At 43.5% G+C, this 27,976-nt stretch overlaps 1 protein-coding gene across 6 annotated transcripts; it reads left to right on the top strand.

Moving 5' to 3' along the window:
* Positions 1-4: 4 nt before the first annotated feature.
* Positions 5-27,761, top strand: DZANK1 (double zinc ribbon and ankyrin repeat domains 1). 6 transcript variants are annotated; one of them, XM_083748453.1, is made up of 18 exons: positions 5-226; positions 918-1,041; positions 3,263-3,416; positions 5,339-5,456; positions 8,258-8,354; positions 8,997-9,121; positions 9,544-9,657; positions 10,186-10,278; positions 11,175-11,394; positions 12,204-12,307; positions 16,177-16,251; positions 18,258-18,354; positions 19,685-19,779; positions 21,438-21,518; positions 22,470-22,597; positions 23,766-23,840; positions 26,567-26,934; positions 27,239-27,761. In XM_083748453.1, exons 2-17 carry the CDS (start codon positions 933-935, stop codon positions 26,721-26,723), a joined length of 1,842 nt encoding a protein of 613 aa, XP_083604579.1. In that variant the 5' UTR covers positions 5-226; positions 918-932; the 3' UTR covers positions 26,724-26,934; positions 27,239-27,761. The 6 variants fall into 6 exon arrangements, with proteins under 6 accessions (XP_083604579.1, XP_083604577.1, XP_083604578.1 ...); XM_083748451.1 differs by having other exon boundaries at positions 11-96; XM_083748452.1 differs by having other exon boundaries at positions 11-96; positions 21,438-21,522; positions 22,474-22,597.
* The last annotated feature ends 215 nt before the right edge of the window (positions 27,762-27,976 follow it).

Below are 27,976 nucleotides of genomic sequence, written 5' to 3'. Positions count from 1 at the left end.
GAACAGAAGGCGCCCATCGGGGGCGGGGCTGGTGGGAAAGAGAGGCTGCGGTTGCCGTGGCGACGGACGAGCCTTGGGCCCGGAGCGAGGCCGCCGGTGACTGTCGCCTGAGGGGCGCCTGGGGCTGCCTCGTTCGCCGGCGGGAAGGGCGGTGGCTCCGGGGCTCTTCCGTTGCACCTGGTGGTTCTCCCCGGTGACGAGGACCGGAAAAGATACAGGACGAAGGGTGATGCTTGGTTGTCTATCCCCCAGTTTCCTACAGGGAAGCCACTCAGAACATAACAAAATAATGATGAAATTGGTTTGTGGGGTGGTTTTTTTTACTGAAATAGGATCAAATTCTGAGGCTCAGACAGCATAAAATGGTTCTAGCGATATTTTTGAGGACTGAAACTAAAGGGGGCCAAGTGAGCCCCCTAAATGAGGGATTCCTAGAGCAGGTGTGGAGAACCTCTGGCCCTCCAGATGTTACTGAACTACAACTCCCATCAACCCTGGCCATTGAGCATGCTTGCTGGGGGGTGATGGGAATTGTAGTTCATTAGCATCCGGAGGGCCAAAAGGTTCCTAGCACCTGTTGCAGAGCCTAGATCCAGGTGACCTATCTTATTGACTCAGCAAGGGCGCCTCAGACAGTGCCACTGAGCTTCCCTGGAAGATACTGGCATGCAAACAGCCTTTAAAGGATCCCAAGAGGAGAAGTTTACAGCAATTCTCCTGCAATTCATAGCATGCACAGTTGAGATCCTAACCATTTCTATTTAGATAGAATTACTGTAAATCCCACTGGCTACAGTGGGCTTACTGTCGGGTAAGTATGAATAGGATCGCAGCCTCAGTCTTGGAGTGGATGTACATCTGTATTACTTACTGCATTGTTGTGTTCAAAATAATAATATTTTGCTTTGTTCCAATAGACCTTGAGGGAAAAAATGACTGCTGGATCCATCTTAGTGCCTCAAATTATACCACTACGATTCTCAACACCAGGCAAAGCTAAACATGAAATAGATACAAATACACTTATAGAGATCAAATCAGGTATTTGCAACAGCTCAGAATGCATGCTATATGTTTCATTTTGTATGGGCAACACACATACTGCTGGTCTTTCCATTTCACTTCATAAGTGATTTCATCTTGTAAAAAGGAAGGCACTTTAAAACAGAGGTGGGGAACCTCAGGCCCAGAGATGAAACACAGCCCTCCAGGCCACTCTAAATGGACCTTAGGGTGCTACCAATGCCATGCTTCTCCCTAGATCACACTTCATTCCAGCTCTGCCCCAAACCCTTCTGGGCGAGAGGGTTGCATGTTCTTGAACTGTGATAATGCTTCTTGTTTGTCCTGGGTGGAGAGAGGTGTGCATAGGAGTGTGAATGAATAAATGAATGAATGTAACCTACTGTATGAAGGTAAGAATCACACCTGTTGGCTCTTGTCCAACCCACTACAGGCATTTTTATCTGGGACAGCATAAAAACGGTGGTTAGAGGTACTGTTTTGGGGGGACAGGGGGCGACTCCCTGGTCCTGAATGGGGTAACTGTGCCCCTGAAGGACCAGGTGCGCAGCCTGGGAGTCATTTTGGACTCACAGCTGTCCATAGAGGTGCAAGTCAATTCTGTGTCCAGGGCAGCTGTCTACAAGCTCCATCTGGTACGCAGACAAGCCCCTATCCACCCGCAGACTGTCTCGCCAAAGTCATGCATGCTCTTGTTATCTCCCGCTTGGACTACTGCAACACGTTCTATGTGGGGCTACCTTTGAAGGTGACCCGGAAACTGCAACTAATCCAGAATGCGGCAGCTGGACTGGTGACTGGGAGTGGCCACCAAGACCATATAACACCAGTCGTGAAAGACCTACATTGACTCCCAGTACTTTTCCGAGTACAGTTCAAAGTGTTGGTGCTGACCTTTAAAGCCCTAAACAGCCTCGGCCCAGTATACCTGAAGGAGCGTCTCCACCCCCATCGTTCAGCCTGGACACTGAGGTCCAGCACCGAGGGCCTTCTGGCGGTTCCCTCAGTGCGAGAAGTGAGGTTGCAGGGAACCAGGCAGAGGGCCTCCCATCAGATGTCAAGGAAATAAACAACTATCCGATTTTTAGAAGACATCTGAAGGCAGCCCTGTTTGGGCAAGTTTTTAATGTTTGAAGTTTTATTTTGTTTTTAATGTTCTGTTGAAGGCCACCCAGAGCGGCTGGGGAAACCCAGCCAGATGGGCGGGGTAGAAATTATAAATTATTAAATTCTTCTTCTTTTCTATTGCATACTATTAGCAAAGACATAAAGAAATTGGGAGGTGGGGACCACAAATGGCAAAAGCGTTTATAACATAGTACTTCAAAAAAAGAAAGGAACTCACCATCCCCAAAATTATTTACTTCTCTCAATAAATGCTGTTGTTGGAATCTATTTGTCTTGAGAGACAGTGGAGTGTGACTCCAGGGGTGAAGTCAAACCGCTGTGTTAGCAAAGTGCAGGCCTGGGGGTCCTATGCTGCCCAGACAACAAGACCCACTCTCAGCCTCACTAATATGCTGCAAAGGAAAGCAGGGCAATATGCTTGGCACCAGCTTGGGCTGCAGGAGTTGCTGGAAGGAGGCACACATGGCTCCTGCTTCATTTCCCATAAAAATCATGTGCTACTGAAGCAGGAAAATGCACATATGGAGAAAGCGTCCTTTAACACCTGAGGCTCAGTAGTACTGTTTTTCTGCAGATCTATAAATGGGCATCAGGTGTATCAGCACTGGAGAAGTCAGATGTGTGCCAGGAGTTTAGAAAGAGAATGGGGAAAGAGGAAATTCTTCCCTTTCTTACTCTGCAACAGTGTCTGCCCACCGCATAAAGTGCTCTGGTTCAGTGCTGACAGCCCTGAATTAGAGCCTTTCAGCACTTTATTGGGAAAGGGGTTCCCTTCTGAATCCTCCAGAAGCACAACAAGGCTCCAGTTTCCATCTAGCTAAAACACAGGCAATCCTATTTGGTGCAGCTGCTAAATCACAACATTGTTGTAGGTTGCAACTTGCAATTACTAATCTTTGGGAAAGCTTGCTTCCAGGCTGTACAAATACTGTATAGATTGCAGCTGAATACCGTGTGCGTTTTTATGTATGTCTTTAAGGGGGAGATAGACATCTGCTCGCAAGAAGTCTATTCTTGTGATTTAAATTTGTGGGTTTTTTTTAAGGAATATTTTCATATAGAAATTATTGTTTGAGGGAAGAAGGATAACATCCTTTTTTTCATCTTTCAGATACCCCTGATGTCACCATATATTATACTATTGATGGAAGTAAACCACAGCTCTTTAGGAAACTTAATTACAGAGATCATAATACTTTTAAGTATAATGGACCAATCACATTACCAGATGGGAAAATAACAATTAAGGCACTGGCAGTTACAAAGTAAGTGTTATCACTATGTAATCCAGCTTTTAAACAAAGGCAGATTTTGCTGTGTGTGTGTGTGTGTGTGTGTGTGTGTTGATGGGCAATTTTTTTTTGGTATCATCTTTGATATATAACAAATATAGATGAAATACTACTCTGTGTTATCATCTAAAGCTAAACTAGATATGACTATAATTGCATTAACACCACTGAAGTATACACTTTTAAAAATGTAAATAGTAACCAGGGGGAAGCCTGAGCAGTCTAGGGGTAAAGGAAGTTTTAACTTTTCCACTGTCTCAACACAAATCCCCTCTTAAAAGCTGGTACAGTGGTGCCCCGCAAGACAAATGCCTCGCAAGACGGAAAACCCGCTAGACGAAAGGGTTTTCCGTTTTGGAGGTGCTTCGCAAAACGAATTTCCTATGGGCTTGCTTCGCAAGACGAAAATGTCTTATGAGTTCCTGCGGGTTTTTTTCCCTCCCCCCCCTTTTTCTAAGCCGCTAAAAGCCGCTAAAAGCCGCTAATAGCGCTAATCTGCTAAGCCGCTAATGGGCTTGCTTTGCAAGACGAAAAAACCGCTAGACGAAGAGACTCGCAGAACGTATTCTTTTCGTCTTGCGAGGCACCACTCTATGTACATTTTAAAGCAGTTCTTCTCTGACACTGTAACACTGCCTGCCCTTTTAGAATTTTGTGGCCCTTGCTTGAAGTCTGGATAGGCAAATACCAAGTATCACTCCTCCCTGATATACAATAGTGTTTTCTCTTTGGTTAAGAAGAGCCCAAGACAAGATTCCTCCAACTCACACCTCTTCCCTATCCAGACAAAGGAATTATTTCCCCAAGCACAAATGTCTGAAGGTTTCCTGCCTCATGCTGCTCCAGGTCTCCCCTCCATTAGCTGGTTCTCCTGCCTTCTATTTTATCCTCACAACAGCCCTGTGGTTAGGCTGAGCGATAGTGACTGGCCCAAAGTCTCCCCAGACTTAGTCTAACACTGTGATGCTGAAGGCTTACTGGTCACGGTAGGTCACTCTAATGTTTATCTCCCATGAGGTTGCTCCAGCAATACATGCCCAAGATTTCGGCAAACAGGGAACCAGGAGAAGTTGGGCTGGCTCTTCCTCCCCATAGTGGCTGGAGAAAGTCTGTAAGTTTCCCCATCTCCAGAATAAGAGACTAAAGTACTAGTGAAAGGTTGGGGTCATGAGTTGCACTTGAGGGTGCCATCCACAAGGTGGAATTATACAGAGGCTTTGTGACCGTGCCAAATGCAAAGAGCAGCTTCAGCAAATAGATTTCTGTTAGGACCATGATAGAGATCAAAAGAGGTAAAGTTTCATGAGATTGAAGCATAAAATCACAGAACTGTAGAATTGTAGAGCTGGAAGGGACCCTGAGAATCGTCTAGGCCAGGCATCCCCAATCTTCGGTCCTCCAGATGTTTTGGCCTACAACTCCCATGATCCCTAGATAACAGGCCCAGTGGTCAGGGATGATGGGAATTGTAGTCCAAAACATCTGGAGGGCCGAAGGTTGGGAATGCCTGGTCTAGTCCAACCTCCATCAATGCGATACTGTATATCTCCATGTTGTTTCTACTGTTGTTTCTGTTATGTTGGATGTTATTTTGTGTTATTGTTTATTTTATGGATTGGTTTTGGTTTAGTTTAACTTTGATTATTGTTAGCTGCATTGAGGAGTCTCTTTGAGGACTTAAAGGCAATATATATTTTTAATTAAGTGATAAAGTTGAAACACATTTAATCCTTATTTACCTATTATTTTTCTACTGTGTTGGAACGCAGACAAGATGAGACCCTCAAAGCCAAATTCTTATACATTTACCAGAGGCAGCAAAAAGAATAAAATGCCTTATATGAGACACAAATTATGCAGGCCTGGTCTAGAGTTTCTTGATTCTTAACTTACAGAGACGGCAGAGAGAGTACCATTGTAACAAAAGTATTTATAGTAGAATATGTAACTCCCAACGTACATGTACCTGATGAAGATGAGAATGAGAATTTCCTGGAAAATCTCATCAGTCAGGCAAGTTATAAAAATGTTAAATCTGCTGAAAAGTGTTATGAATCATTAATGCTGTTAAATATGAAGGTCTTGCAGCATATTATTTTTTTTTAAACTCCCCTTCTTGTTGCTGGAGAGATCCATGAGGAGTGTTTCAGAAAACATTGAGGTACTGGAAACAAAAAGTAGAATTCAATGTCACGCTAACACAGTTGTTCCATCAGCATGACCATTTTTGTTTGCCAAATGGAACAGCCTCCCCTCTCCTTCTCTCAAGTGCTGTTCTGGGGGTTCTCCTGACCCCCCAGAGTGGATTTGTGGGAGAAGAGAGAGAGAAAGCCCCATTGTACCAGCAGGAATTCTTCCACTGGCTTCTGCTAGTGCACTGGGTTAGTTGGATCTAACTCAAAGTAGCTCAGGATTGTGCAGGGGAAGCATCTATTCAAGTGAGTCATCAGAACCCTCATGGAGCAAGTTCATGGTCAAATAAGGCTTCTTCCATTCCTGCTGCAACTTAGGGAACAACAGTGGCATAATAATCCATGTTCTTCCTGTCTGCCTGGGGTGTCACGAAAAGGGGAGAGATATTGAGCATCTGCAGAAGTTATTCCCTCCACCCCCAACCCCTATTCATGCATAACTGCTGGTCTCCATTCATATTGGAGGGTTCATGTCAGGGAACTGCCATCGGAGCCAGAGGAGGAGGGAGGGCTCCAGAGGGATGCCGGAGAGCGTCCCAGGAGGGAGAGAGGCAGGCCATCTGAAGGGGAAGGAAATCAGCGTAGCACCAGTGGAGAAGGGGGACAGATGGGGGAATCGGCGAGGGGGCTCCATGATTCCTCGTCGGAGACCAGCAGGGAGAGCACGGGTCCTCCGCTGCCCACACCCTCCCTGCGCAGAAGACTTCCGCGCAGGGAAAGTAGGCGGAGACTAGGCATCAAAGAACTTATTTGCTGGAAGAAGTTCAAGAAACGCCCACTGACGGATTCTGCCAGCGATTGAGGCAGCCACAGATGGGTGGATGTCCGGACAGAAAGGGTTCACCCAGGTAACCCAGCCAGGTGTGGCGATGACTTACGCACGAGCAACCCCTAGAACCATTACAGCTCACAAGTTGTGCAAGCCTCTTATAACGTACAAAGGAAGATAGGTAAAAGGTGAGGGACCCCTGGAGGGTTAATTCCAGTCAAAAGTGACTGGGGTGTGGCATTCATCTTGCTTCAAGCCGAGGGAGCCAGCGTTGTCCACAGACAGCCTTCTGAAGAGTACCAGAGCACACGGAAACGCCATTTACCTTCCCGCCACAGCGGTACCTATTTATCTACTTGCACTGGTGTGCTTTCAAACTGTTAGGTTTGCAGAAGTTGGGACAGAAAAACGGGAGCTCACCTTGTTGCAGTGATTCAAACCATTGACCTTCCAATTGGCAAACCCAGGAGCCTCAGTGGTTTAGTCCACAGTGCCACCCGTGTCTCCCTACAAAGGAATATAGAAAGCTGCCTTACATTAAATAAGAATCATTGGTTCATTTAGCTTAGTATTGTCAGCACCATAGGCGCCGACTCCATGGGGCCTGAGGGGGCCCGAGCCCCCTCAAAAATTCATTTGGGGGGCTCCACCCCCCAATAATTTAAGAAAATTATTAGTTATATTATGCTTTGTAAAATCACAAAATTATGTTGGTATTTTTTATTTTCCTTGTTTGACGATAGTTACCTTTTAAAATACATTCAGTAATGAGTTAAAACAAAGCCACTCCCGATCTAGAGAGGGGGTGGGGTTGCGGGCTCTCAACCCATCAACAATCTTGCGGGGCTGGCGTCAGCCCCGCGAGAAGCGGGATTCCCCCTAGCTCATTAATATTCATCGCCCACGGTGGCAGCCAATCGGCTGCCGCAAAGGGCGGGCCCTCACAGGTTCACTTAAGGTCTTTCGTTCCCCCAGCAGCAGCAGTTTGGAGGTCTTGGGGCCCCCCCCATATTTTTTATAAGTCGGTATGGGCCCCCGCCCCCCCAATATTTTTTATAAGTCGGCGCCCCTGGTCAGCACCAACGGGCTCATATGGCCATGGGTATCATAGAATTGTAGAGATGGAAGGGACCCCAAGGATCATGTAGTCGAGCCCCCTGCAATGGAGGGATCAACTAATGGTTGAAGATGAGGTGGAAAGGGGGAGAAAGGATTTGTAGAAAAATAAATAGGAGATATAAGAAGAGAGAGGATTATTGCCCCTTTTGGGACACCAGAGAAGTGGGCAAGGAACCAAGGGAGATAATCAGCTAAGAGCTCACATGCTTCAGGAATAGCAGGGGCCAGGAGATGCATAGAGAAAAGGGGAAACAAGACTCCAAAGAGAATTTCTGGATGAAAGGGAAAAGAAAAGAAAAAAATAAATATTCTGGCACGCTGAATGTAAACTATACATTTGTATTGGCCCCTGGTTTATCTCCATCCCTAATCAAATTATGACTCTGAAATAAAAAATGGATGGAATCCTGAAATGTCTCTGGATTGTAGAGTGTAACTAGATAATAAGTGGAACATTTCATTCCATACATGAGATGTTGTAGCAACTTATGCCAACAGATGCAGGGATTGTGTTGTTTCTAGATAGCAGTAGAGGCCAACAATGTGTAGGGTGTCCACAGATGGAGACATAACTTGTCACTTGCTGCCTTGCCCCATTAATAATTCCCTCCTTCATTCCTACCACAAGGCCTATTCCAAAGGCATGCTGATAAGAGTCCTTTGAGAATGGCTAGAGCATGTGCAACAAACCAAAATATGTATATATGATTATAAATCAGAATCTTTGTTCTTAGGAGATGGAAGATGAATTGTCTCATTTGAAACAAACAAAGAAAGAAGCAAGTGCTGAAAGCAAGTTCCATTTGCATGATGTATCACTGGAATTACAAGGTACTGTATGTTAAATCCAAAATTGAGGGAACTCCAAAAAGGTCACTGGTTCAAAGAATTTGAACTGGCAGCACATGAGCTTTATGGATAACTTCCTGAACCCATTCTTTTCTGTACTCAAAGTTACTCCCTTGGATATTGCCACTTTAATTTTGTATCAAAATGACCAGTGAAACTGGCAGTGCTGTAAATTTGACTTTGTGCAACTTTATCACTCCAGTTGTCAGTAAGCTTTAGGCTACCAGTTTACCATATACAACTGATTAGCATACTTATGCAAAGCATACAACCGCCTCCTCTGTGTTTTGTATTGCGTGCAAACGTGGTCCATATGGAATAACACCTGTGGACCAGTTCTTTATTATACGCCTGGTACAATTTTTGAACCATTGAACAGAACATCAAGATAATTATATAAATAGGGATTAAAACAACAATAGTCTAAACTACAGGGCAGCATCTATATGTTATTATTTCCATGTATGTATTTTGGTATATGTGAATTTGTCATTGATTTAACTCTTTTCTAATTTATTTCATTCCAGAACATGCTTTAGATGCGTTTCACAGTTAGTCAAGGTTAACATTCTTTTGAAGTGTGATATTGAAAAGTAATAAAATGAAATGTGTGCATAATTTTAGGCTTGTCAAAAGAAAAATCATTTGTGCCCTCACAAATCATTGGAACACATCTGTTGAAAAATTACTTGAATACCTCAAGTAATGGAGAAAAGTCTAATTCTGCCACATGGATGCCTCATTCTCAGGTAATGAAAGTGGCTAGTTGGGTCAAATGCATGTTAAGTGTTTGCACTAGCTTGTATAAAGAAGTAATGTTAGAAAGGATTTGCAGATCTCGACTTTTTCTTAGTGGACACACAGATTTGCCCCAACCAGGTCTCCAGTGTTTCCATTGCCATCAGTGTCAGTTCTTGCCTCCATTGTCACTACTCCACCAGGAATTAATTTCCTAGTATTTTCATAGACATGCTGAAACAGTAAAGTCTTGAGTATGGTTGGCTGCTGTTGCCTTTTTCGTCCTGTTGCTATGCATGTGAAATTTCTTTTTTTACTTTTAACCTGTGATTCATTCCACGGATTTTGACAGTTCTCACCTTTCAAGCTTTGAGGATTATTGTCCTGGTTTGGCAAGAAGATGGATACAAATGTGTCTGTTATTTTCCTACAGATGGAATTGTGCAACAAATGCCAGACTATGGTGCCCAGGAACTCACCAACATGTATCGTATGTGAAGCTCTGATGACTCCACGGCTGCAAGAACAAGGCAGCATCCGTCAAAAGGTAGCTCAGAGTGGATGTAAAAATAAAAGATTTCTGTATAGAAACAGTTTCTTGGGGGGGGGGGTCCTGCTGTAGCAGTGAGAACATAAAAAGGTAAAGGTACCCCTGCCCGTACGGGCCAGTCTTGCCAGACTCTGGGGTTGTGCGCCCATCTCACTTAAGAGGCCAGGGGCCAGCGCTGTCCGGAGACACTTCCGGGTCACGTGGCCAGCGTGACATCGCTGCTCTGGCGAGCCAGAGCCACACACGGAAACGCCGTTTACCTTCCCGCTGGTAAGCGGTCCCTATTTATCTACTTGCACCCGGAGGTGCTTTCGAACTGCTAGGTTGGCAGGCGCTGGGACCGAGCAGCGGGAGCGCACCCCGCCGCAGGGATTCGAACCGCCGACCTTTCGATCGGCAAGTCCTAGGCGCTGAGGCTTTAACCCACAGCGCCACCTGCGTCCCAGTGAGAACATAATACCTGATATATTCCTACATTGCTTGACACTTACATTTACTGAAATGTGCTTGTTCTGTAATCCAAAGGGCAAAGTAGTCTACTGTGTGTGCGGAGCAGGAAATCCAATTTGCATTACACAGTGTGTGGTCTGTGGGATCCAATTTCCAGAAGCGCAAATGGTAAGGAAATTTCCGCACAAAATAATCACACACAAGCAATCTGAGAGGCCCAGGACCACTTGACAAGTTTCTCAGTCCTCTGGTTCAAGTGAGATGTCGCTAAATATTTTACAGATTACTTGCTGTATAATTTGCATAATAAAATGAAAGCCTTAGTATCAAAACCAGGTCTGCTGCATAAATAAGACTGCTAGTACACAGAACTGCATTTCATTTGGGTGCCTACAAATCACTTTCTAGTGCATTGTATCCCTTATCAGTAGCTCAAGGGAAGTCATGCAGACAAAATTGCACAATCCTATACACATCTAAGTTCTACTGGGTTCAGTGGGGCTTTCTGCCTGAAATGGCTGCTGTTGACCAGCAAAATCCAAACAAGTAAGAAAGTGGGCAAACTCTGGCTGTTCAGATATCTGAATCAGCCACTTGTATAGCAAGGTTTGGATATTCTTTTTTGGATTCAGGTAACTAAGTTTTCAGAGAATGAGTGTTCCGATAGTGGGACCAGCATGTAATAAAGACTGAAGAGGAATTTTCTATGTGCCTTAGGCTGAAAATGAAAATGAGTCTACTTTAAAATAAGCCAGTATATTCCACTTTGTTATAGCCTATAACTAAAATAAATAACAGTGAACAAATATAAGCCATTTATGATGCACATCTATTTAGACTACAATACTGATGAGACAGTATCTGCAGGAGGCACTCCTGCATTTTGAACCCTCCAAATGATGAGTGTAAATGTATGTTCAGACCACTGGATCAGATAGAGAATGTCAGAGTTCCTTCAGAAAACATTTTAATTCATTTAGGGAAAATATATTGGTGGGATTTTATGTGTGTATCTGATAAGCTGTGTCAGCCTTTTTACCTATAATACAACCTATCTTTAACAGAGCAACAGCTTACAGACCAGGCAGCAACCAGTCATTTCATTGCCACCATCAATACCTAATTTACTAGAGAAAAAAGAGCAAGGAACTCAAACCATTGGCTTGTACTACCCATCCATCAAATTTCTAGAGAAGAAAGAAAGTGAGCTCCTTTCTCAAAAGGAAAAATCGAATGAGACAAATTATCACAAACCTCTGCTCACAGCCATCAGTCCTGGAAGAGGTAAAAAGATGCTATTTAGAATGAATTCTTCATAAAACAGCCCTTGGATTTCTCCTATTCCTAGACTCCTTTGCAGATGAAGAACTTGAGTCATTGTGCTTACAGCAACTTTCAGCTATCCTTTTGTAGTAGGTTCAGTTTTTTATGCAGGTTCTTAGATTTTGATGCTGGTATGTTCTGCTGTATTTTTGATATGTGATTGATTTTGATTGGGGGATTTTAATTATCGTATACTGCCCAATTAACCATACCGTCTGGGGGATTCACAATTTATTTATTTTTAAAGGTGATTTGTTACCCACCTTGGAGAAAATATTTTTAATGAAGGGAAAATAAATGTTTAAACATAAAATAAATAACAAGGTTTTCAATCTGGCTGCTTAGGGGAAGTAGGGAGAGAGGGGAGATCTGGCCCAATAAGTTCCTGGAAAATGGAGACAGGATTCCCCTCTCATCAGGGCCGTTATATGCAGTCCCACTTTCAATACTGTTTGTGCCTGCAAAAGTTTCAGGGCAGTCGTACGGCTTCATTTCCAATCAGTGCATGCCTTCCTGCTGAAATATTGTTGTTTCTTTGTCTCATTTTTGTTGCCCACCCACCCAAGCAATAGTGTAATAACATTGGGAAAGCATCGCAGAACAACTAATAAAATGAAATGATTTGTGGGTGGTCCAATATGGATCCACCACTGTTGTGTTTATGACATGTTGTAGAAATCACCTGCAAGAGCCACCAGTGTCGAAGGTCCCTCTTTCTTGAGCTACTCTGTAACACCAGTGATATGTTCAGTCTATTTTCCTTCATTCAGGTTACTGGAGGAAGCAACTAGATCATGTTTGTGCACACCTCAGAAGCTACACGCAAAACAATCTGGAGTTCAGGACTTTGATTGGAGAACCTCAAATGGGGAAGGTAAGAGAAAGAAGGGACCTTTTATGGCTCTAATCTTTCTCCTGTGATGCTGATGCATAAAGGGAATTAGGGTAGTGATTTAAGGCAAGAGGTGAGATGACTCTTGGCTTTTTTAAAAAAAATAGAGGCTTGCTGAGAAGAAGGGAGACAGTCCTTTTTTCCATGCAACTGGTGAGAGAAGTTAGTGTCTGGATTTGTTTTATATCTTTTTTTTTATATAAGATATTTATTAAAATTTTACAAAAGAAATGCATAGATAAAAAAAATAGAACAGACATACAGCAAAAAGAAATACATCAAAAAGAAAAAATACATCAAAACGAAAGGAAAACAATAAAAAGATACAAAAGAAAAAATCCAATTTTTAACTTCATAATTATATAACCCTCTTTCTTGACTTCCTCACATCTCCCTTTTTTGTGTTCCCCTTTACCCAATCCAGTTCAGCAAATCCTTACCCTCTTTCAGATTTCATTTATAATTATTTACAATTTTTACCTATTCTTTATAACTTAATCCCTTATACCAATTTGTTTAAATTTGACATAATATTACTCTGGTCTTTTCCCCCTTTTCTTTTTAATCATTTTTGCATACTCCTTTTAACTATGTCACTAATGCCATATTATCTTTATATCCAACATCATTTTAACATTCAAACATTTTACAATGCTTCTGCAAATAGTCTTTAAACTTCTTCCAGTCCTCTTCTACCGACTCTTCTCCCAGGTCTCGGATTCTGCCGGTCATTTCTGCCATCTCCATATAGTCTATCACTTGCATCTGCCATTCTTCCAGGGTGGGCAAATCTTGTGTCTTCCAATATTTTGCAATGAGTATTCTTGCTGCTGTTGTTGCGTACATAAAGAATGTTTTATCTTTCTTTGGCACCAATTGGCCGACAATGCCCAGGAGAAAGGCCTCTGGTTTCTTAAGGAAGGTATATTTAAATACCTTTTTCAGTTCATTATAGATCATTTCCCAGAAAGCCTTAATCTTTAGGCACGTCCACCAAAGGTGAAAGAATGTACCCTCAGTTTCTTTACATTTCCAACATTTATTATCAGGCAAATGATAAATTTTTGCAAGCTTGACCGGGGTCATGTACCACCTGTAAATCATTTTCATAATATTCTCTCTTAAGGCATTACATGCCGCAAATTTCATACCGGTGGTCCACAACTTTTCCCAGTCAGCAAACATGATGTTATGACCAATGTCTTGCGCCCATTTAATCATGGCTGATTTGACCGTTTCATCCTGTGTATTCCATTTTAACAGCAAGTTATACATTCTTGAAAGTATCTTAGTTTTCGGTTCTAAGAATTCTGTTTCCAATTTTGATTTTTCCACCTGGAAGCCCATTTTTTTATCCAAATTGTAGGCCTCTCTAATTTGATGATAATGCAACCAATCTCACACTTTATCTTTTAGTTTCTCAAAACTCTGCAATTTCAATGTGTCTCTTTCTTGTTCTAATATCTCCCAATATTTCGGCCACTTGGCCTCCATATTGAGTCTTTTCAGAGCCTTAGCTTCCATAGGTGACAACCACCTTGGGGTTTTATTTTCCAATGTCTTTGTATCTTGTCCTGACATTAAACAACGCTTTCCTGACAATATGGTTTTTGAATGCTCTATGAGCTTTAACCTTATCGTACCACAAATATGCATGCCACCCAAAAACATTATTAAAACCTTCTAAATCCAAAATGTCAGTGTTCTCAAGAAGTGTTTTATATCACTTTCTCAGTGAGAATGAGGAGGTCGATGTTAGGATGGATATCCTTTTCTCTGGTAATATTTTCTTTTGCTTTTTCATAGATTTATAAATTCCATGAGTCTTCAGTTTTATAAATTAGCTGGCCAGTTTTAAGTCTCTTGCTGACTCAAGCAGTCTGCATTATGTAGTATTCTTTTAATCAGACTGAAGAGAAGCCAAACTCTGGAGGTGCAAAAGATGCTTGAAGAGAGAGACGGTTTACAAATGTTTATACACTAATGCTAGAAGCCTCCAAGCCTAGATGGGACATAATGGAAACCTGATGGAATGGGAAGAATCAGTGGGGCACAGTTTTGTCTCTGGGTATCAATTTAATGGGAAGGACGTATCGGAGGTCTCTCTGTGTGTCAAAGAGAGCATTGAGTCCGGCAAGCTAGAAATCCCCAAAGAGGCAGACTCATCCACAGAATCATTGTGGGTGATAATACTGGGCTCCAAGAGTATGTTAGTATTGGGAGCATGCTGTCATCTCCCTGATCAAAATGATCAGGGAGACACTGAGATGGAGAAGGTTAATAATCAAGCCAGTTGTAAGAGTTAATGATAAAAGGGTTGATGGTAATGGGGTCTCAGTGGTCCACTTGGCTGGGGTCAGCCTCTTTTGGATGGAATCACACTCTGCATTCTCCTGTGAGGGTTGGGTTTGCCATTCGAGCGTACTACTGAGCCTGGTGTTGCTCCTGGGTGCCTTGGTTTTAGAATCATAGAATCATAGAGTTGGAAGAGACCACAAGGGCCATCGAGTCCAACCCCCTGCCAAGCAGGAAACACCATCAGAGCACTCCTGACATATGGTTGTCAAGCCTCTGCTTAAAGACCTCCAAAGAAGGAGACTCCACCACACTCCTTGGCAGCAAATTCCACTGTCAAACAGCTCTTACTGTCAGGAAGTTCTTTCTAATGTTTAGGTGGAATCTTCTTTCTTGCAGTTTGGATCCATTGCTCCGTGTCCGCTTCTCTGGAGCAGCAGAAAACAACCTTTCTCCCTCCTCTATGTGACATCCTTTTATATATTTGAACATGGCTATAATCTCACCCCTTAACCTCCTCTTCTCCAGGCTAAACATGCCCAGCTCCCTTAGCCATTCCTCATAAGGCATCGTTTCCAGGCCTTTGACCATTTTGGTTGCCCTCCTCTGGACACGTTCCAGTTTGTCAGTGTCCTTCTTGAACTGTGGTGCCCAGAACTGGACACAGTACTCCAGGTGAGGTCTGACCAGAGCAGAATACAGTGGCACTATTACTTCCCTTGATCTAGACGCTATAATCCTATTGATGCAGCCCAGAATTGCATTGGCTTTTTTAGCTGCCGCGTCACACTGTTGGCTCATGTCAAGTTTGTGGTCAACCAAGTTTGTGGTTTTAGGTTTGGCTGATTCAACAACTGCACTGCTACTGAAAGATAGACCCTAGATACCTTGGTTTAACCAGAGGATATTACTGCAGTGTGCTCCACTTGGAACTGTATTTTAAAATAGTTCAGGAACTTTGGCAGGTGCAAAATGTCCCTGCTTGCCTCTTGATGGGCTTGAGTCAGCATAATCACATATCACCTATTTTTGGCAGCCAGTTTCTGCCAAATACAAGGTGCTGGTTTTGACCTTCCAAACCAAAAATGACCAGGTCCTGATAAGTTCTTTGAAGTACCCTTTTCTTCCCTGCCTGTCAGCCATTTGAACCTCCACGTTAAAAAGAACTAGAAGTAGAGCCCTTCAGATTCCATCTTGTGTTGAGACCACAGTAGCCTCAGCAAGAAGCAGAACCTTTTCCATTACAGCTCTGACATTGTGGAATACTTTCTGCAGGTGGTGTTTGGGTCCCCTCCTTGGTATCTTTTTGCCAACTGGTCAAGGCTCATCTCAAAATGCTTTGTACTGCTGATATATTTTTCTTACTGCTATTCTGCTTTTCTTTTCAACTAAGATTTTAACTGGTTTTATATATAACCTAGCTGTATTGTACATTGATTTGAAAAATCTTTTTTGAAAGTAATATATGTCCGTGTGTGTGTGTTTGTGTAAGGATCATAGCTATTTGTCTTTTTAAAAGAAGAAAAAAAAACTTAATCACATTTTTCCTTCTATAGCTTATTTCTGCTACAGTCCACAAGGACAGCTATCAAGTCAGTCTCCAGATAAATTATGCACTTGCTATAAATAAGGTCAGTGTGGAAATCAAAGCTGATAAAGATGGGAAGGTGCTATAATGAGAATCATTGGTAGTCAGGAGTCAGTAAATCGCAACTGGGCTAATCAAGGCTCATTGCAGTTCTTTTAAACCAGTGGTATTCCAAATATCTACCTTTAGGGAAATCTGTCTTCAACACTGGGGAATCGGGGTGCAGCTGCCTTAAAGCATTTTACATTACGGGTGACCCTCCAGAGGTGGTTTTTATCTATCTATCCTCCCACCTTTTTTGTAACTATACATTAGACAAGCTTATTCCCTTGCATTAGCTTTACACATGTGCATAAATGAGGTCACATTCTCAGAGAAAAAGCATGCCTGTATTATCAGAGCTAGATGACTGGCTCTGGAGGATCAGTGTCTACTTTCTATCTAATCTGAGGCTGAGTTTTTCCTACACAAACTTTCTTGGCACATTCTTAATACAGTCTGGGTAAGCAGATTCTCCTAACAAATATGCTTTCTAATATATTGCCCATCTGATCTTCCTTTATATATTCTTCCAAAATAGCACTTTATCCTTCCTGCTTATATTGCCACCAAAGAAGAGTCCGCAACCAGAAGGAGGAGGAGTATCAGGAGGAATGGATGAAATTCAAAGACTATTTAGCTAAATATATTAAGATAATTTAAATAGAAATACTTGCAAATGCCAGATTGGCTTAGGATTTAAATATGTGATGTTATAAAATAATATGTTTAAAGTTAGAATGAAAAGAAAGAAAGATCTTAATTGACTAAGTAAATTTTATGAGAAATTTGTTTTGGAAAACTGTCACAAGGATATACCATACATTGAAACTCAGCCAGGTGGATTTGGGGAAGTCACCTAACAATGTTAATAAGAGTGGAATAATTACAGTTAGGATTTATGTTTGTTTGTCTATAAATTTTGGAAAACCATAACATTTTTGAGCACACACACACATATATATATATCCACCAAAATCATAGTCTGTATCCAGGAGTGGGATAGGTCTATAATGGTTCGTGCTTTTCAGGATTGTTCCCAGATTACCATACGATCACTATATGCACTTTCCCCAACATTAGGCACTCTGCATTACTATTACTTCACTGAATTTTTTTTGGTCAATCTAAGTGCCATTAATCCATTAAATTCCTGGAAGAATTCTCCACTTATCCCATCTGGACATTGGTCCTTTTTTATTCCTTGGTCTTTTTCACTTAAAATAGAACATCTAATCTATATCACTGTTGTCTTGTGGTCTTAGGCATTCTACTGCTGTTCATATAACTTGTTTTATCTACTTCCAAGGGTTCTTTTTATTTTTATAGCTCCCGGTAACAACTCATACTTTGATTGTTGTCATGCTTGAATTGAGAGTTTGATTAAGGATTAGTCCACACAGATTAATACGAGCAGGTGTTGTACTTGTGGATGCTCCTCAAAAGTTTGTTCGTTCTTCCCTTGCTCCTGCGCTGTGAATAAAACAAACCACAGACTGGTTTGTCATGTAGTCTAAACCTAGGCTCATGGTTTGTTTCCTCATAGCCATGAGTGGGCTTGTATTCTGTTTTCTTCCTTACACACCATTAGTTGTAACCAAGATTTGCTCTTGGCTTACCACTTTTGGTTTGTTCAAAGGAAACAAACCATGAGCCCAGGTTGGATAACTCATCAAGCCAAGACTGTTGAGGAGTGTTGCAGAACATTGAGCTTGGTGCACCAGCATGGTGCTCATTCTAATTAAACCATTGTTTGTCTTTAAACTGTTATTTAAAATTTTATGCAACATGCAAATTGCACCTAAGATTATTCCCAACACCTGCTGTAGCTACACATCATAGGGAAGGATAAGCAGTGGCATGCAGATCGTCTTTGAGAGAAGCTTCACTGCCATAACAGATCTTCTCATCAAGAAAATTTGCAATACAGTTTACAACCACTGTGCTGAATTATAGCTTATGTTGGTATGGCAAAGGTTGTCATTTAATATACTGTTTATCCTTGTCCAGGATATTTTGACCAATAAACCACTGGCATTTGGCTATCATGAAGTGAGCCCCAGCAAAGCAGGAAGAGCTGGATTATATGAAAGTCAAGTTGGTCTGGGTGAGCATTCTGGTGTGATTTGGTTCAAATGCTATCCTTGTTTTGTACATTTTCAAACAGTGACTTGTACTCAGAAAAGTATGCACCACTTAACACCTCTGAAAATTAAACCTTAAAGTAGATCCCAAGTGCATGGTATTCCCAAGGACCCTTCACTGCTTTCAGCACCTTTCCACTCTGCAATATAGGGTTCTATGAGGATGGTCCATCCTCAGATGGGTTTCCAGATGGCTCTGGGGGCTTTTCCAGCTAATATGAGTGGCGCTCCTGCCAAAGCCCTCACCAACCTCTGGAGCACCCAAATGGCCATTGACACAATCTCCTCTGAGTGCCCTCTCCTGCTTTGTGGAGCCGATTTGACTTCCTGATATACTCCAGAGCTTAGGGTGAGGAAAGACGCTGGGAGAAACGCTCAAACGCAAGTGGAGAAAAACTCCACTTGAATGCAATCAAACAATTGTGAGGGCTCATCCTGGAGCCTACCTAGTGGCAGAGAAGGCAGCAATGGTGGCTTTCTTGGCTGCCTCCATTGCATCCTTGTTGTGCTCTCTGACAAAGCTTTGCCAGGTAATGTGAGTCTGGCCTGAAGGAGGTGGTAGAACCAATGGTAGCTCACTGTGACTTGTTTGCAAAGCATTTTGAGGACAAAATCACTTGCATCCACCGGGATCTTGACTCCGTTGTTACAGCAGATGAGTCTCAAGGCATGTCAAGAGCGTGGCAGCAGAACGGGCATTTTTTGCTGTGGCTCCCTGCTTAAGGAACAAGGGAGGCTGGCCCGATGCCTTCATTGCATATCTTTAAGTGCCAGGCAAAAACATTCATCTTCTCCCAGGCCTTTTGATAGCTGCTCAACACAATGACACCATGGGGCTTTGCCTTGTAATTCACCTGATGCCTGATGCTTCCATCTCAGATGCTGGTCCCTTTGATAGTGGAAATGTAGCCTGCTGCTATATCTCAGGCTGTGAGCTACAGACCGAGAGCCAAAAGAGGTGGCACACACACCTCTTGCCTAGATTTCTTGGTGTGGAGGGGAAAGGCGCTTCCATCAAGAGCTTCAGGTATTCACTGACCTGAAAAAGAGAATTTGATCAGCAGCAAAGTCAGAAAGCCATACATCTTTAAAAAGCAGAAAAACGTACCAGGCATCTCAGTGGAAATACCAGGACATATTCTTGGGGGAGAAGACTGCAGGGTTTGTTAAGAATATTGCAATAAACAAAATTCTTTTGTTAATCAGCTCATGCTGCTGTTAGGTGGGGCTTCTATGTTATTTTGCTATACTATGGACGTCACTTGAATATCATTGTAGCTTTCTCTATTTTAGCCCGAGAAGAGAGTCAAAGAGTGCCAAGCCCCAGCGAGAAAGTCAAAAGGATGATGAAAACAGGGACATGTCTAGAAAAAGAAGACAAGCTCACTGTATGTATCTGCTCTTAGTATGGCAGTTAACGCCTCTGTAGGGATGCTGCAACGTAAGCAGTGTTAGTACCAAGCTGGTTTTAAAAACGAATCTTTTCTGGCAAGTACTATTTGAGGTGGGGAAAGCACAGTAAATATTATTACTTCCACTGCCTTTTCCCTTCCTCCTATTTCTGTTCTGAGCAAGGCATTTCCATTTTTGTCTTGGTAGCCAGAGCAATCCCACAGGGAGAACATGCAGAGCAAGCAGCAGGTGAATGCCTGGTTAAGGCCATGCAGTATATCCCTGGCCTTGGCACCAAAGGGGTGGGTGGTGGACAAGAGCTATTGGGTCACGCTTCCATCCTGTCACAAGTGGGTCATCAACTGGCCTGCCATGCATTCATTTCCAATCTCACTTGTCCATGCAAACGGAACTTTACAGTGGTACCTCGGGTTACATACGCTTCAGATTACATACGCTTACATAGTACCTCGGGTTAAGTACTTTGCTTCAGGATGAGAACAGAAATCGTTCTCTGGCGGTGCAGCAGCAGGCCCCGTTAGCTAAAGTGGTGCTTCAGGTTAAGAACAGTTTCAGGTTAAGAACGGACCTCCGGAACGAATTAAGTACTTAACCCAAGGTACCACTGTATACAAATCCCGGGAATCTGCATACTTAACTTAAAGGTCAAGTATGGTCACTGGAGTCTCTGAGCAAGAGTACCATGTGCCTTGGCCCTTTTCCTCACTGTTATTGTGCCTGCAGATGTTCCTTCTGAACAGGGCTTCCCTCAAGGTCATATGCACACTCTTGGCACCATGGCTCTGGGGAAAGATGCCTTCCAAAGCGAAACAAATCTGTTCTGAAACTGGGGCTGATGGCTCTCCAATATGTAGCCAATGGTGATTTTCAGTGGAATGTCTCGCCTCTCTGTTAGGAGCAAAGCAGATTTGCTCCAATGAGCTCATTGTTTTCCTCTTGACTGAAAGGAGTTCCAGGGGATGATTTGTGTGGTTGACATATGTCACAATTCTGGCACTCATCCTGACGTCTATTATTCAGAACTGACCTCACCAGCAAGCAAGCAATGTATAGCTCCATTCTGTGTGCCCTGTCACCTGACTTGGGGTTGAGATCACCTTGAAGAGGGTTTACTACACCCTGAGCTCGCTTATTTAGTGGTCGGTCTGGCAGGTGGGGAGGTTTTTTTTCCATTGATCTCTGTGGGAGGACAATTACTTATATTGGCCTTTGACAAGATGAGGCTTTGTGCCCTCAGGGATGGAACAGCTGACGGAGCTTAGGGTGTGGCAGGCACCAGCCATGCCCACGACCCATCCCATCCGTGGCATGTTGCTTTCACAGGCACTCAGCCTTTGTTTGGTCAGTGTGGTATTCTTTGAAATAGAGCATTTCTGCCAGAAGCCCAGGGTGCTGGTGTAGGGAGGCAGCTCTTGCGCATGGAACACCCTCTTCAGGAGCTGAATGACACACCTGCAGGTTCCTGATGTCACTCAGCAGGCAGTTTCCTGGCTGTAGGATTGCATCTCCATTGCCTAGAAATGGCTGTTTTTAACAAACAAATATGCAGGCTGCATACCATTGAGTTTGTTTTTTTAAAAAAACATCCTGTAGATAATTCTATATTGGCTGTTTTGTTTCTGCATTTTTCTAGACTGAATCTAGGCAGTTGCTGAAGGAAGTGGGTCCAAAAGGCCAAGGGCGACTTTTCGTTGTAGAACAACTGATTGACGAGGCAAGTTTCAGTAGTGTGGCATTCTGAAGCATTCTGTTCAACTATTAGGAATACATTTGTTTCTTTTTTAAAAATAACATTTCCCCAAAAGAAAATCAAACTATCCAATAGATGTATACCACAAATTGTCGATACGTAGTTCTTTATGCTACTCACTTAACAGGTATAAGCTTGAATAGGTGATCCACTTAGAATTCTTCCTCTGTAGGTACAAGTTTCCCTGGCATATGTTAGTCAAACAGTTCAGACAAGTTACAGTTTTTGCATGTGGTAAAGGGGATGTGGGATGAGAGCTGGTGAGCTCAGCCTTGTTCCTCTCCCCGCTCCCTGCATGTGAATCGTCAGCAAGTCCTGCTTTTATAGCCACCACTTATTATGTTCAATCCTCTTTCCTCCAGCTTAGTAGACATGTGTGGATGTGTGAACCACATTGCCAGGATTCAGCCATCAAAAACAGTGTCTGGGCAGAAATTGCTTAAATGTCTGGAAATCCCTGTTGGAAGCATAGAAAAAGAAGAAAAAAAAGCTCAACAACTATTTTAAAATCACTTTTTAAAATATGGCAACCCTAGTATATATATTCTAACAGTTGTAATTTTACTTAACATTAACCAGATCTTCCTGTAATTCAAATACCATTTTAACAATGTGTAATGTGCAATACAGTGGTACCTCGGGTTACAGACGCTTCAGGTTACAGACTCTGCTAACCCAGAAATAGTGCTTCAGGTTAAGAACTTTGCTTCAGGATGAGAACAGAAATCGGGCTCCGACGGCGAGGTGGCAGCAGGAGGCCCCATTAGCTAAAGTGGTGCTTCAGGTTAAGAACAGTTTCAGGTTAAGAACGGACCTCTGGAACAAATTAAGTACTTAACCCGAGGTACCACTGTACCTTAAAAGAGGGAAGGAAGGGAGGTATGTTTGATTTTCTACTTTTCCCACACACTCCAGGGAGCTGACCCCAACTGCACCAACAGCGAGGACCAACCTGCTTTAACGCTGGCTGTGCTGAACAGGCATCATGAAGTTATTCCCATTCTCGTGCAGAAAGGTGCCAACCTGGACCATCAGTCAAGACCGTACGTCAGCCTTCTGCATTCTGATTAACTGGTCTGATTGTTTATGCTTATTTGGAAATGGAAGCTCTTAACATACAGAATGAACTCTGAATACTTTTTAGCAGGAAGAAACTCCAATGACAATCCTTGTTACATATTTTTACATGGCTGTTTATTTGTATATATTTTAAAATTTTATACAGTGGTGCCTCGCAAGACGAAATTAATCCGTTCCGTGAGGCTCTTCGTATAGCGGTTTTTTCGTCTTGCGAAGCAAGCCCATTGACAGCTTAGCGGATTAGCGCTATTAGCGGTTTAGCGGCTTTTAGCGGATCAGCTGATAAGCGGCTTAGCGGCTTAGGAAAAGGGGGGGAAGGGGGAAAACCCCGCAGGAACTCGCAAGACATTTCATCTTGCGAAGCAAGCCCATAGGGAAATTCGTTTTGCGAAGCGCCTCCAAAACGGAAAACCCTTTCGTCTAGTGGGTTTTCCGTCTTGCGAGGCGTTCGTCTTGCGGGGCACCACTGTATATGGATGTTTTATGATGGCCTATATTTGTAATACCTAATAAAGCTTTGGTGAAGTAACTCTGAATACTAGAGGGAAATCTACAGTAAATGGCATTTTTTACATGCCTATATAGTTCACACGGCATGCACTGCTGCCTGAAGCAGTCAACAGGTTGTTTGAAATATGCCATGCCAATATGCAGCTGTTCTCCCAATGCACAGTTGTCCTCCCCCACCCCTTTTTAAACATTTAATCTCACATGGAAATGTGTATTTTGTATGGAAGCTGCACAATCACACTGAATGCTGCAGATGGGACACGGAACAATCAAAATGTCAGTTTCAAGCCATCTGACCAGGGGGGAAAAGAACTTCTCTGGTATGCAGTCATATTGCATATTGGTTTGTTTTTGTTCTTATTTTGTCTGTTTATACGTTATTATTATCTTGTGAACTCAGATGAAGTGTGGTATACAAATTTAACTAATAAATAATAATAAGTGCCTACAGTAAATTAAAAGCAGGTTCCCATTTTATATGTTATGATTTAAAGGTGAGTTCTTACTACTACTTGTGATTTGTGATGGCTGGAAGCAAGCCTGCCTCATTATTCTTACCTTACAGTTAGCAGCCTAGGTTTCTTATGCCTTGTCCCCTTTCCTCGCTCTACTTTTACACAGGCTTAACAATACAGCTCTACATGAAGCAGTCTTGCTTGGATTGGAAGGATGGGAATGCGTGGATGCATTGCTAGGGTAAGTATGGAATCATAGAATCATAGAATCATAGAGTTGGAAGAGACCACAAGGGCCATCGAGTCCAATCCCCTGCCAAGCAGGAAAAACCTTGGCTTAAAAAGGGGTGCTGAGCGCATCCAGCACCTACTTCTTCTCAGGATAAGTAGAGAGTTGACATCGTATCATTGGATTAAGGGACCCTGCGATGTTAGTTCTAGTAACTCAGCCCTGTTCTTCTAACAGATACATCATTATAAAAGAAATTTTAACTGGTTGTCCAGTCCACCCACTCTGAAGCCATGTTATTTTGATACGCTACAGCTGCAGGTTTACATCTTCTCTGACAATGGTAGCAGGAGTAGTGGGATTGAGGGGCACAGCAGTCTGGGGCACCCCCTGAGTTGGCGGTGGATCCCAGTTGTGCCATCTGCCTGCATTGCAAGGAGAAGCTGAGCAGGGGAAAGTTCCAGAGACTATGCCAAGAGCAGCCTTAAAGTACACCTTTAAAGAGCCAGTGTGGTGGTGTGGTTAAGAGCAGTGGACTCGTAATCTGGTGAACCGGATTCAATTCCCCGCTGCTCCACATGCAGCTGATGGGTGATCTTGGGCCAGTCACACTTCTCTGAAGTCTCTCAGCCCCACTCACCTCACAGTGTTTGTTGTGGGGGAGGAAGGGAAAGGAGATAGCAGCTTTGAGACTCCTTAGGGTAGTGATAAAATGGGATATCAAATCCAAACTCTTATTCTACACCTGCACATACGGTAGTAGTTCCTCTTGCTTAGGTAAGAGGCAGAGGCAGAGATGTCAGGCATGAAAGAGGAAAAGAGAAGCCCCCGCTCACTCTCTGCTCACCCCAAGAAGTAGGATCAGTTTGGGCAGATGACTAGACAGGAGGAAATATGGTCCAGGAAATGAAAGTTTCCAACACCCAGACCAGCCGCTCCCTCAAGTCTTGCTGCTCTGTGTCCAGTACCACCCAACACCATTGAATCAGTGCCCACAAACAAAGCTACCGTATTTTTCGTCCTATAGGGCGCACCGGCCCATAGGACGCACCTCGTTTTTTGGGGGGGGAAATAAAAAATTCCCCCCCCCAGCCGCAGCTGCCGCCCCAAGCCTTGCACAAGCCTGCCCGAAGCACGGGTCACCCTCCGGAGGGCTCCGCATGCTTCGGGCTGCAGGCAGCCGCCCCAAGCCTCGCGCGCCCGGCAGGACCTCCCGCTGGGTGCGCAAGGCTTCCAGACACTCGCCCGAAGCACGGGGAACCCTCCAGAAGGCTCGGCGTGCTTCGGGTGGCAGGCTGCCGCCCCAAGCGTCCCGCCGGGCGCGCAGGGCTTGCAGACACTCGCCCGAAGCACGGGGAGCCCTCCGGAGGGCTCCCCATGCTTCGGGCAACAGGCTGCCGCCCCAAGCCTCGCGTGCTCAGCGGGACCTCCCGCCGGGCGCACGAGGCTTGCGGATAGCTTCCTGAAGCCTGGAGAGCGAGAGGGGTCGGTGCGCACCGATGCCTCTTGCTCTCCAGGCTTCAGCAACAGCTTGCATTCGCCCCATAGGACGCACACACATTTCCCCTTCATTTTTGGAGGGGGAAAAGTGCGTCCTATGGGGCGAAAAATACGGTACTGGTAGGAAACTAATCCCTTTAAGTTTTTTCTCCCTATCCCATCTCCCTATTTAAAGGCACCTAGAATGCAAGTGCTAGGCCAATTTGCCTGAAATTTGGAAGCATGCATGTTATGGATGCCACTTTAATGTATGTTGTTTTTAGACCAATTGCACTCAAAATACTAGTGAAGATTATTTTTTCCCTTTTGTTGCCTACCCCACCCCCAACTCTAAAAGTTGCCTGTGTGGGGAAAGCACTGCAGTTATCCTTCTGAAATTTGGCAGGATTCATCTCTTGGGATGGGTCTATGACATGGGTAGGCAAACTAAGGCCCAGGGGCCGGATGCAGCCCAATTGCCTTCTAAATCTGGCCCACGGACGGTCCAGGAATCAGCGTGTTTTTTTACATGAGTAGAATGTGTGCTTTTATTTAAAATGCATCTCTGGGTTATTTGTGGGACATAGGAATTTGTTCATTATTATTGTTTTTCAAAATACAGTCCAACCCCCCACAAGGTCTGAGGGACAGTGGACCGGCCCCCTGCTGAAAAAGTTTGCTGACCCCTGGTCTATGATACCTGCAGATTTAATGAAATTCTTCCTAAGAATAAAAAGACACTTTTACTTTGTGCGGGAGAGCTTTTAAAGTTTAATTTAAAAAACAATCACGCCAAACCACACCCACAAAACCCCTTATTTCACTGTAATTTGGTAGGCATTGTTTACTCCAGGATGGGGAAAACTCTGCCTGCTGTGAAAAGAAGTATAACTAATTTTGACTTCCCAATGGCGAGAAGTGAGAGGGAACAAACCCTCATTTTTCCTGAAGATAATGCTGCCATGGACCATGAGTCGAATCAATGGGCCTCGCTTCACGCCAAGGCATGTTGTTTTCTGAAACAGCAAATGAGGCTCCAAAGTTAATTTTTGTTGCCCGGGAGCAACCCTAGTATTAACACATTTTTGTGTAGTTTTGTTATAACTGCTGACAGAAGTAAGAGCTATTGACACTGTTTGAAACAAGAATCGAGACTTCATTTTCCTGGCACAACAACCTAAGCCCTCCTTCCGGCCAGCCAGAGAGAGGCAGTTGCATTGGGTAGAGGTATCACTAATAAAAGGTCTTTTTTCCCACAGATGTAATGCAGACATTAAGAAGAAGAATTCCAGAGGGCTATCAGCCTGTGATTTGGCACTGAAGAGTGGCATTGACAAAATGGTTTCGTTGTTTGCTAGAAAGCTAGGAAAGAGGATGTTAGACAAAACTTCCACAACACAGGCGGAGTCCACCTAATGGCTCAGGGCCGCAATACCTCAAGGACCGCCTCTCCCCATATGAACCGACCTGGACCCTGTGATCATCATCTGCAACCCTTCCTTACGTGCCCCCTCCACAAGAGATCCAGAGGGTGGCAACATTAGAATGGGCCTTTTCTATGGCAGCTTCGTTTGTGGAATGCTCTCCCCAGGGAGACTCACCTGGTTCCTTCACTGCATATACAGTGGTGCCTCGCAAGACGAAAAGAATCCGTTCCGCGAGTCTCTTTGTCTAGTGGTTTTCTCGTCTTGCGAAGCAAGCCCATTGACGGCTTAGCGGATTAGCGCTATTAGCGGTTTTTAGCGACTTATCGCCTTAGAAAAAGGGGGGAAAGGAAAAAAAACCCGCAGGAACTCGCAAGACATTTTCGTCTTGCGAAGCAAGCCCATAGGAAATTCGTTTTGCGAAGCACCTCCAAAACGGAAAACCCTTTCGTCTAGCGGGTTTTCCGTCTTGCGAGGCATTCGTCTTGTGGGGCACCACTGTATTAGGCACCAGGCAAAACCTTTCCTCTATAACCAGGCCTTTGGTCTTGTGTAACTATCTGTGGCCTTTTAGAATCGGGCAGGATGCTTTTAATGTATCCCCCCCCCCCCATTGCTTTTAATGTATTAATGTGCAGGGGGCAGGTGGTTGCAAGCCATTTTACCTTGCCTTTGGAAAAATAAAGTTCTAATTAAACACCTGCACGATGGACAAAATCCCTAAGTAGCATTAAACCAACTAACCATGACGTCAGACTGAGGTCACCTTGAACATATTGAATGCCAGCATGCCTTGCTCACCTGAACATCATCACGCTTACGGATGACTGCAGATGTGAATGGCCAAAAAAGGCAGGCCTAACCTACTTACTTCTAGGAGGAAATGCAAATGAGAATTAACACTGTACTAGACAAATCCTTGATAATGGACTATATCAATATAATAATTGGATGCATACCTGCAACATTTAGCATCTGTAGCATGTATGCCAATTCTCTTTTGGATACAATAAAATTGCATTTGATTTCTCTTGGTTCTCTTTGTTAACCCTTGGAGTGTTAAAGTGTAGAGCACCTTCAGGTCTCATTGCCAAAATATCCTCAAAAGGGGTGACAGGGCCACATGTGCTAACTGCACACCTCATAACACTTTATTAGTGTTGAATAACTACATTAGGGATCCTATAAATTTCATGGCATTATGTGAGTCCCTAAGAATTTGCACACAGCCTTTTTATTATGTAT

Source organism: Podarcis gaigeae (assembly GCF_964106915.1).
Source record: "Podarcis gaigeae genome assembly, chromosome: 7".
Taxonomy (NCBI): Eukaryota; Metazoa; Chordata; class Lepidosauria; order Squamata; family Lacertidae; genus Podarcis; species Podarcis gaigeae.
This window is presented reverse-complemented; position numbering and strand designations above follow the sequence as displayed.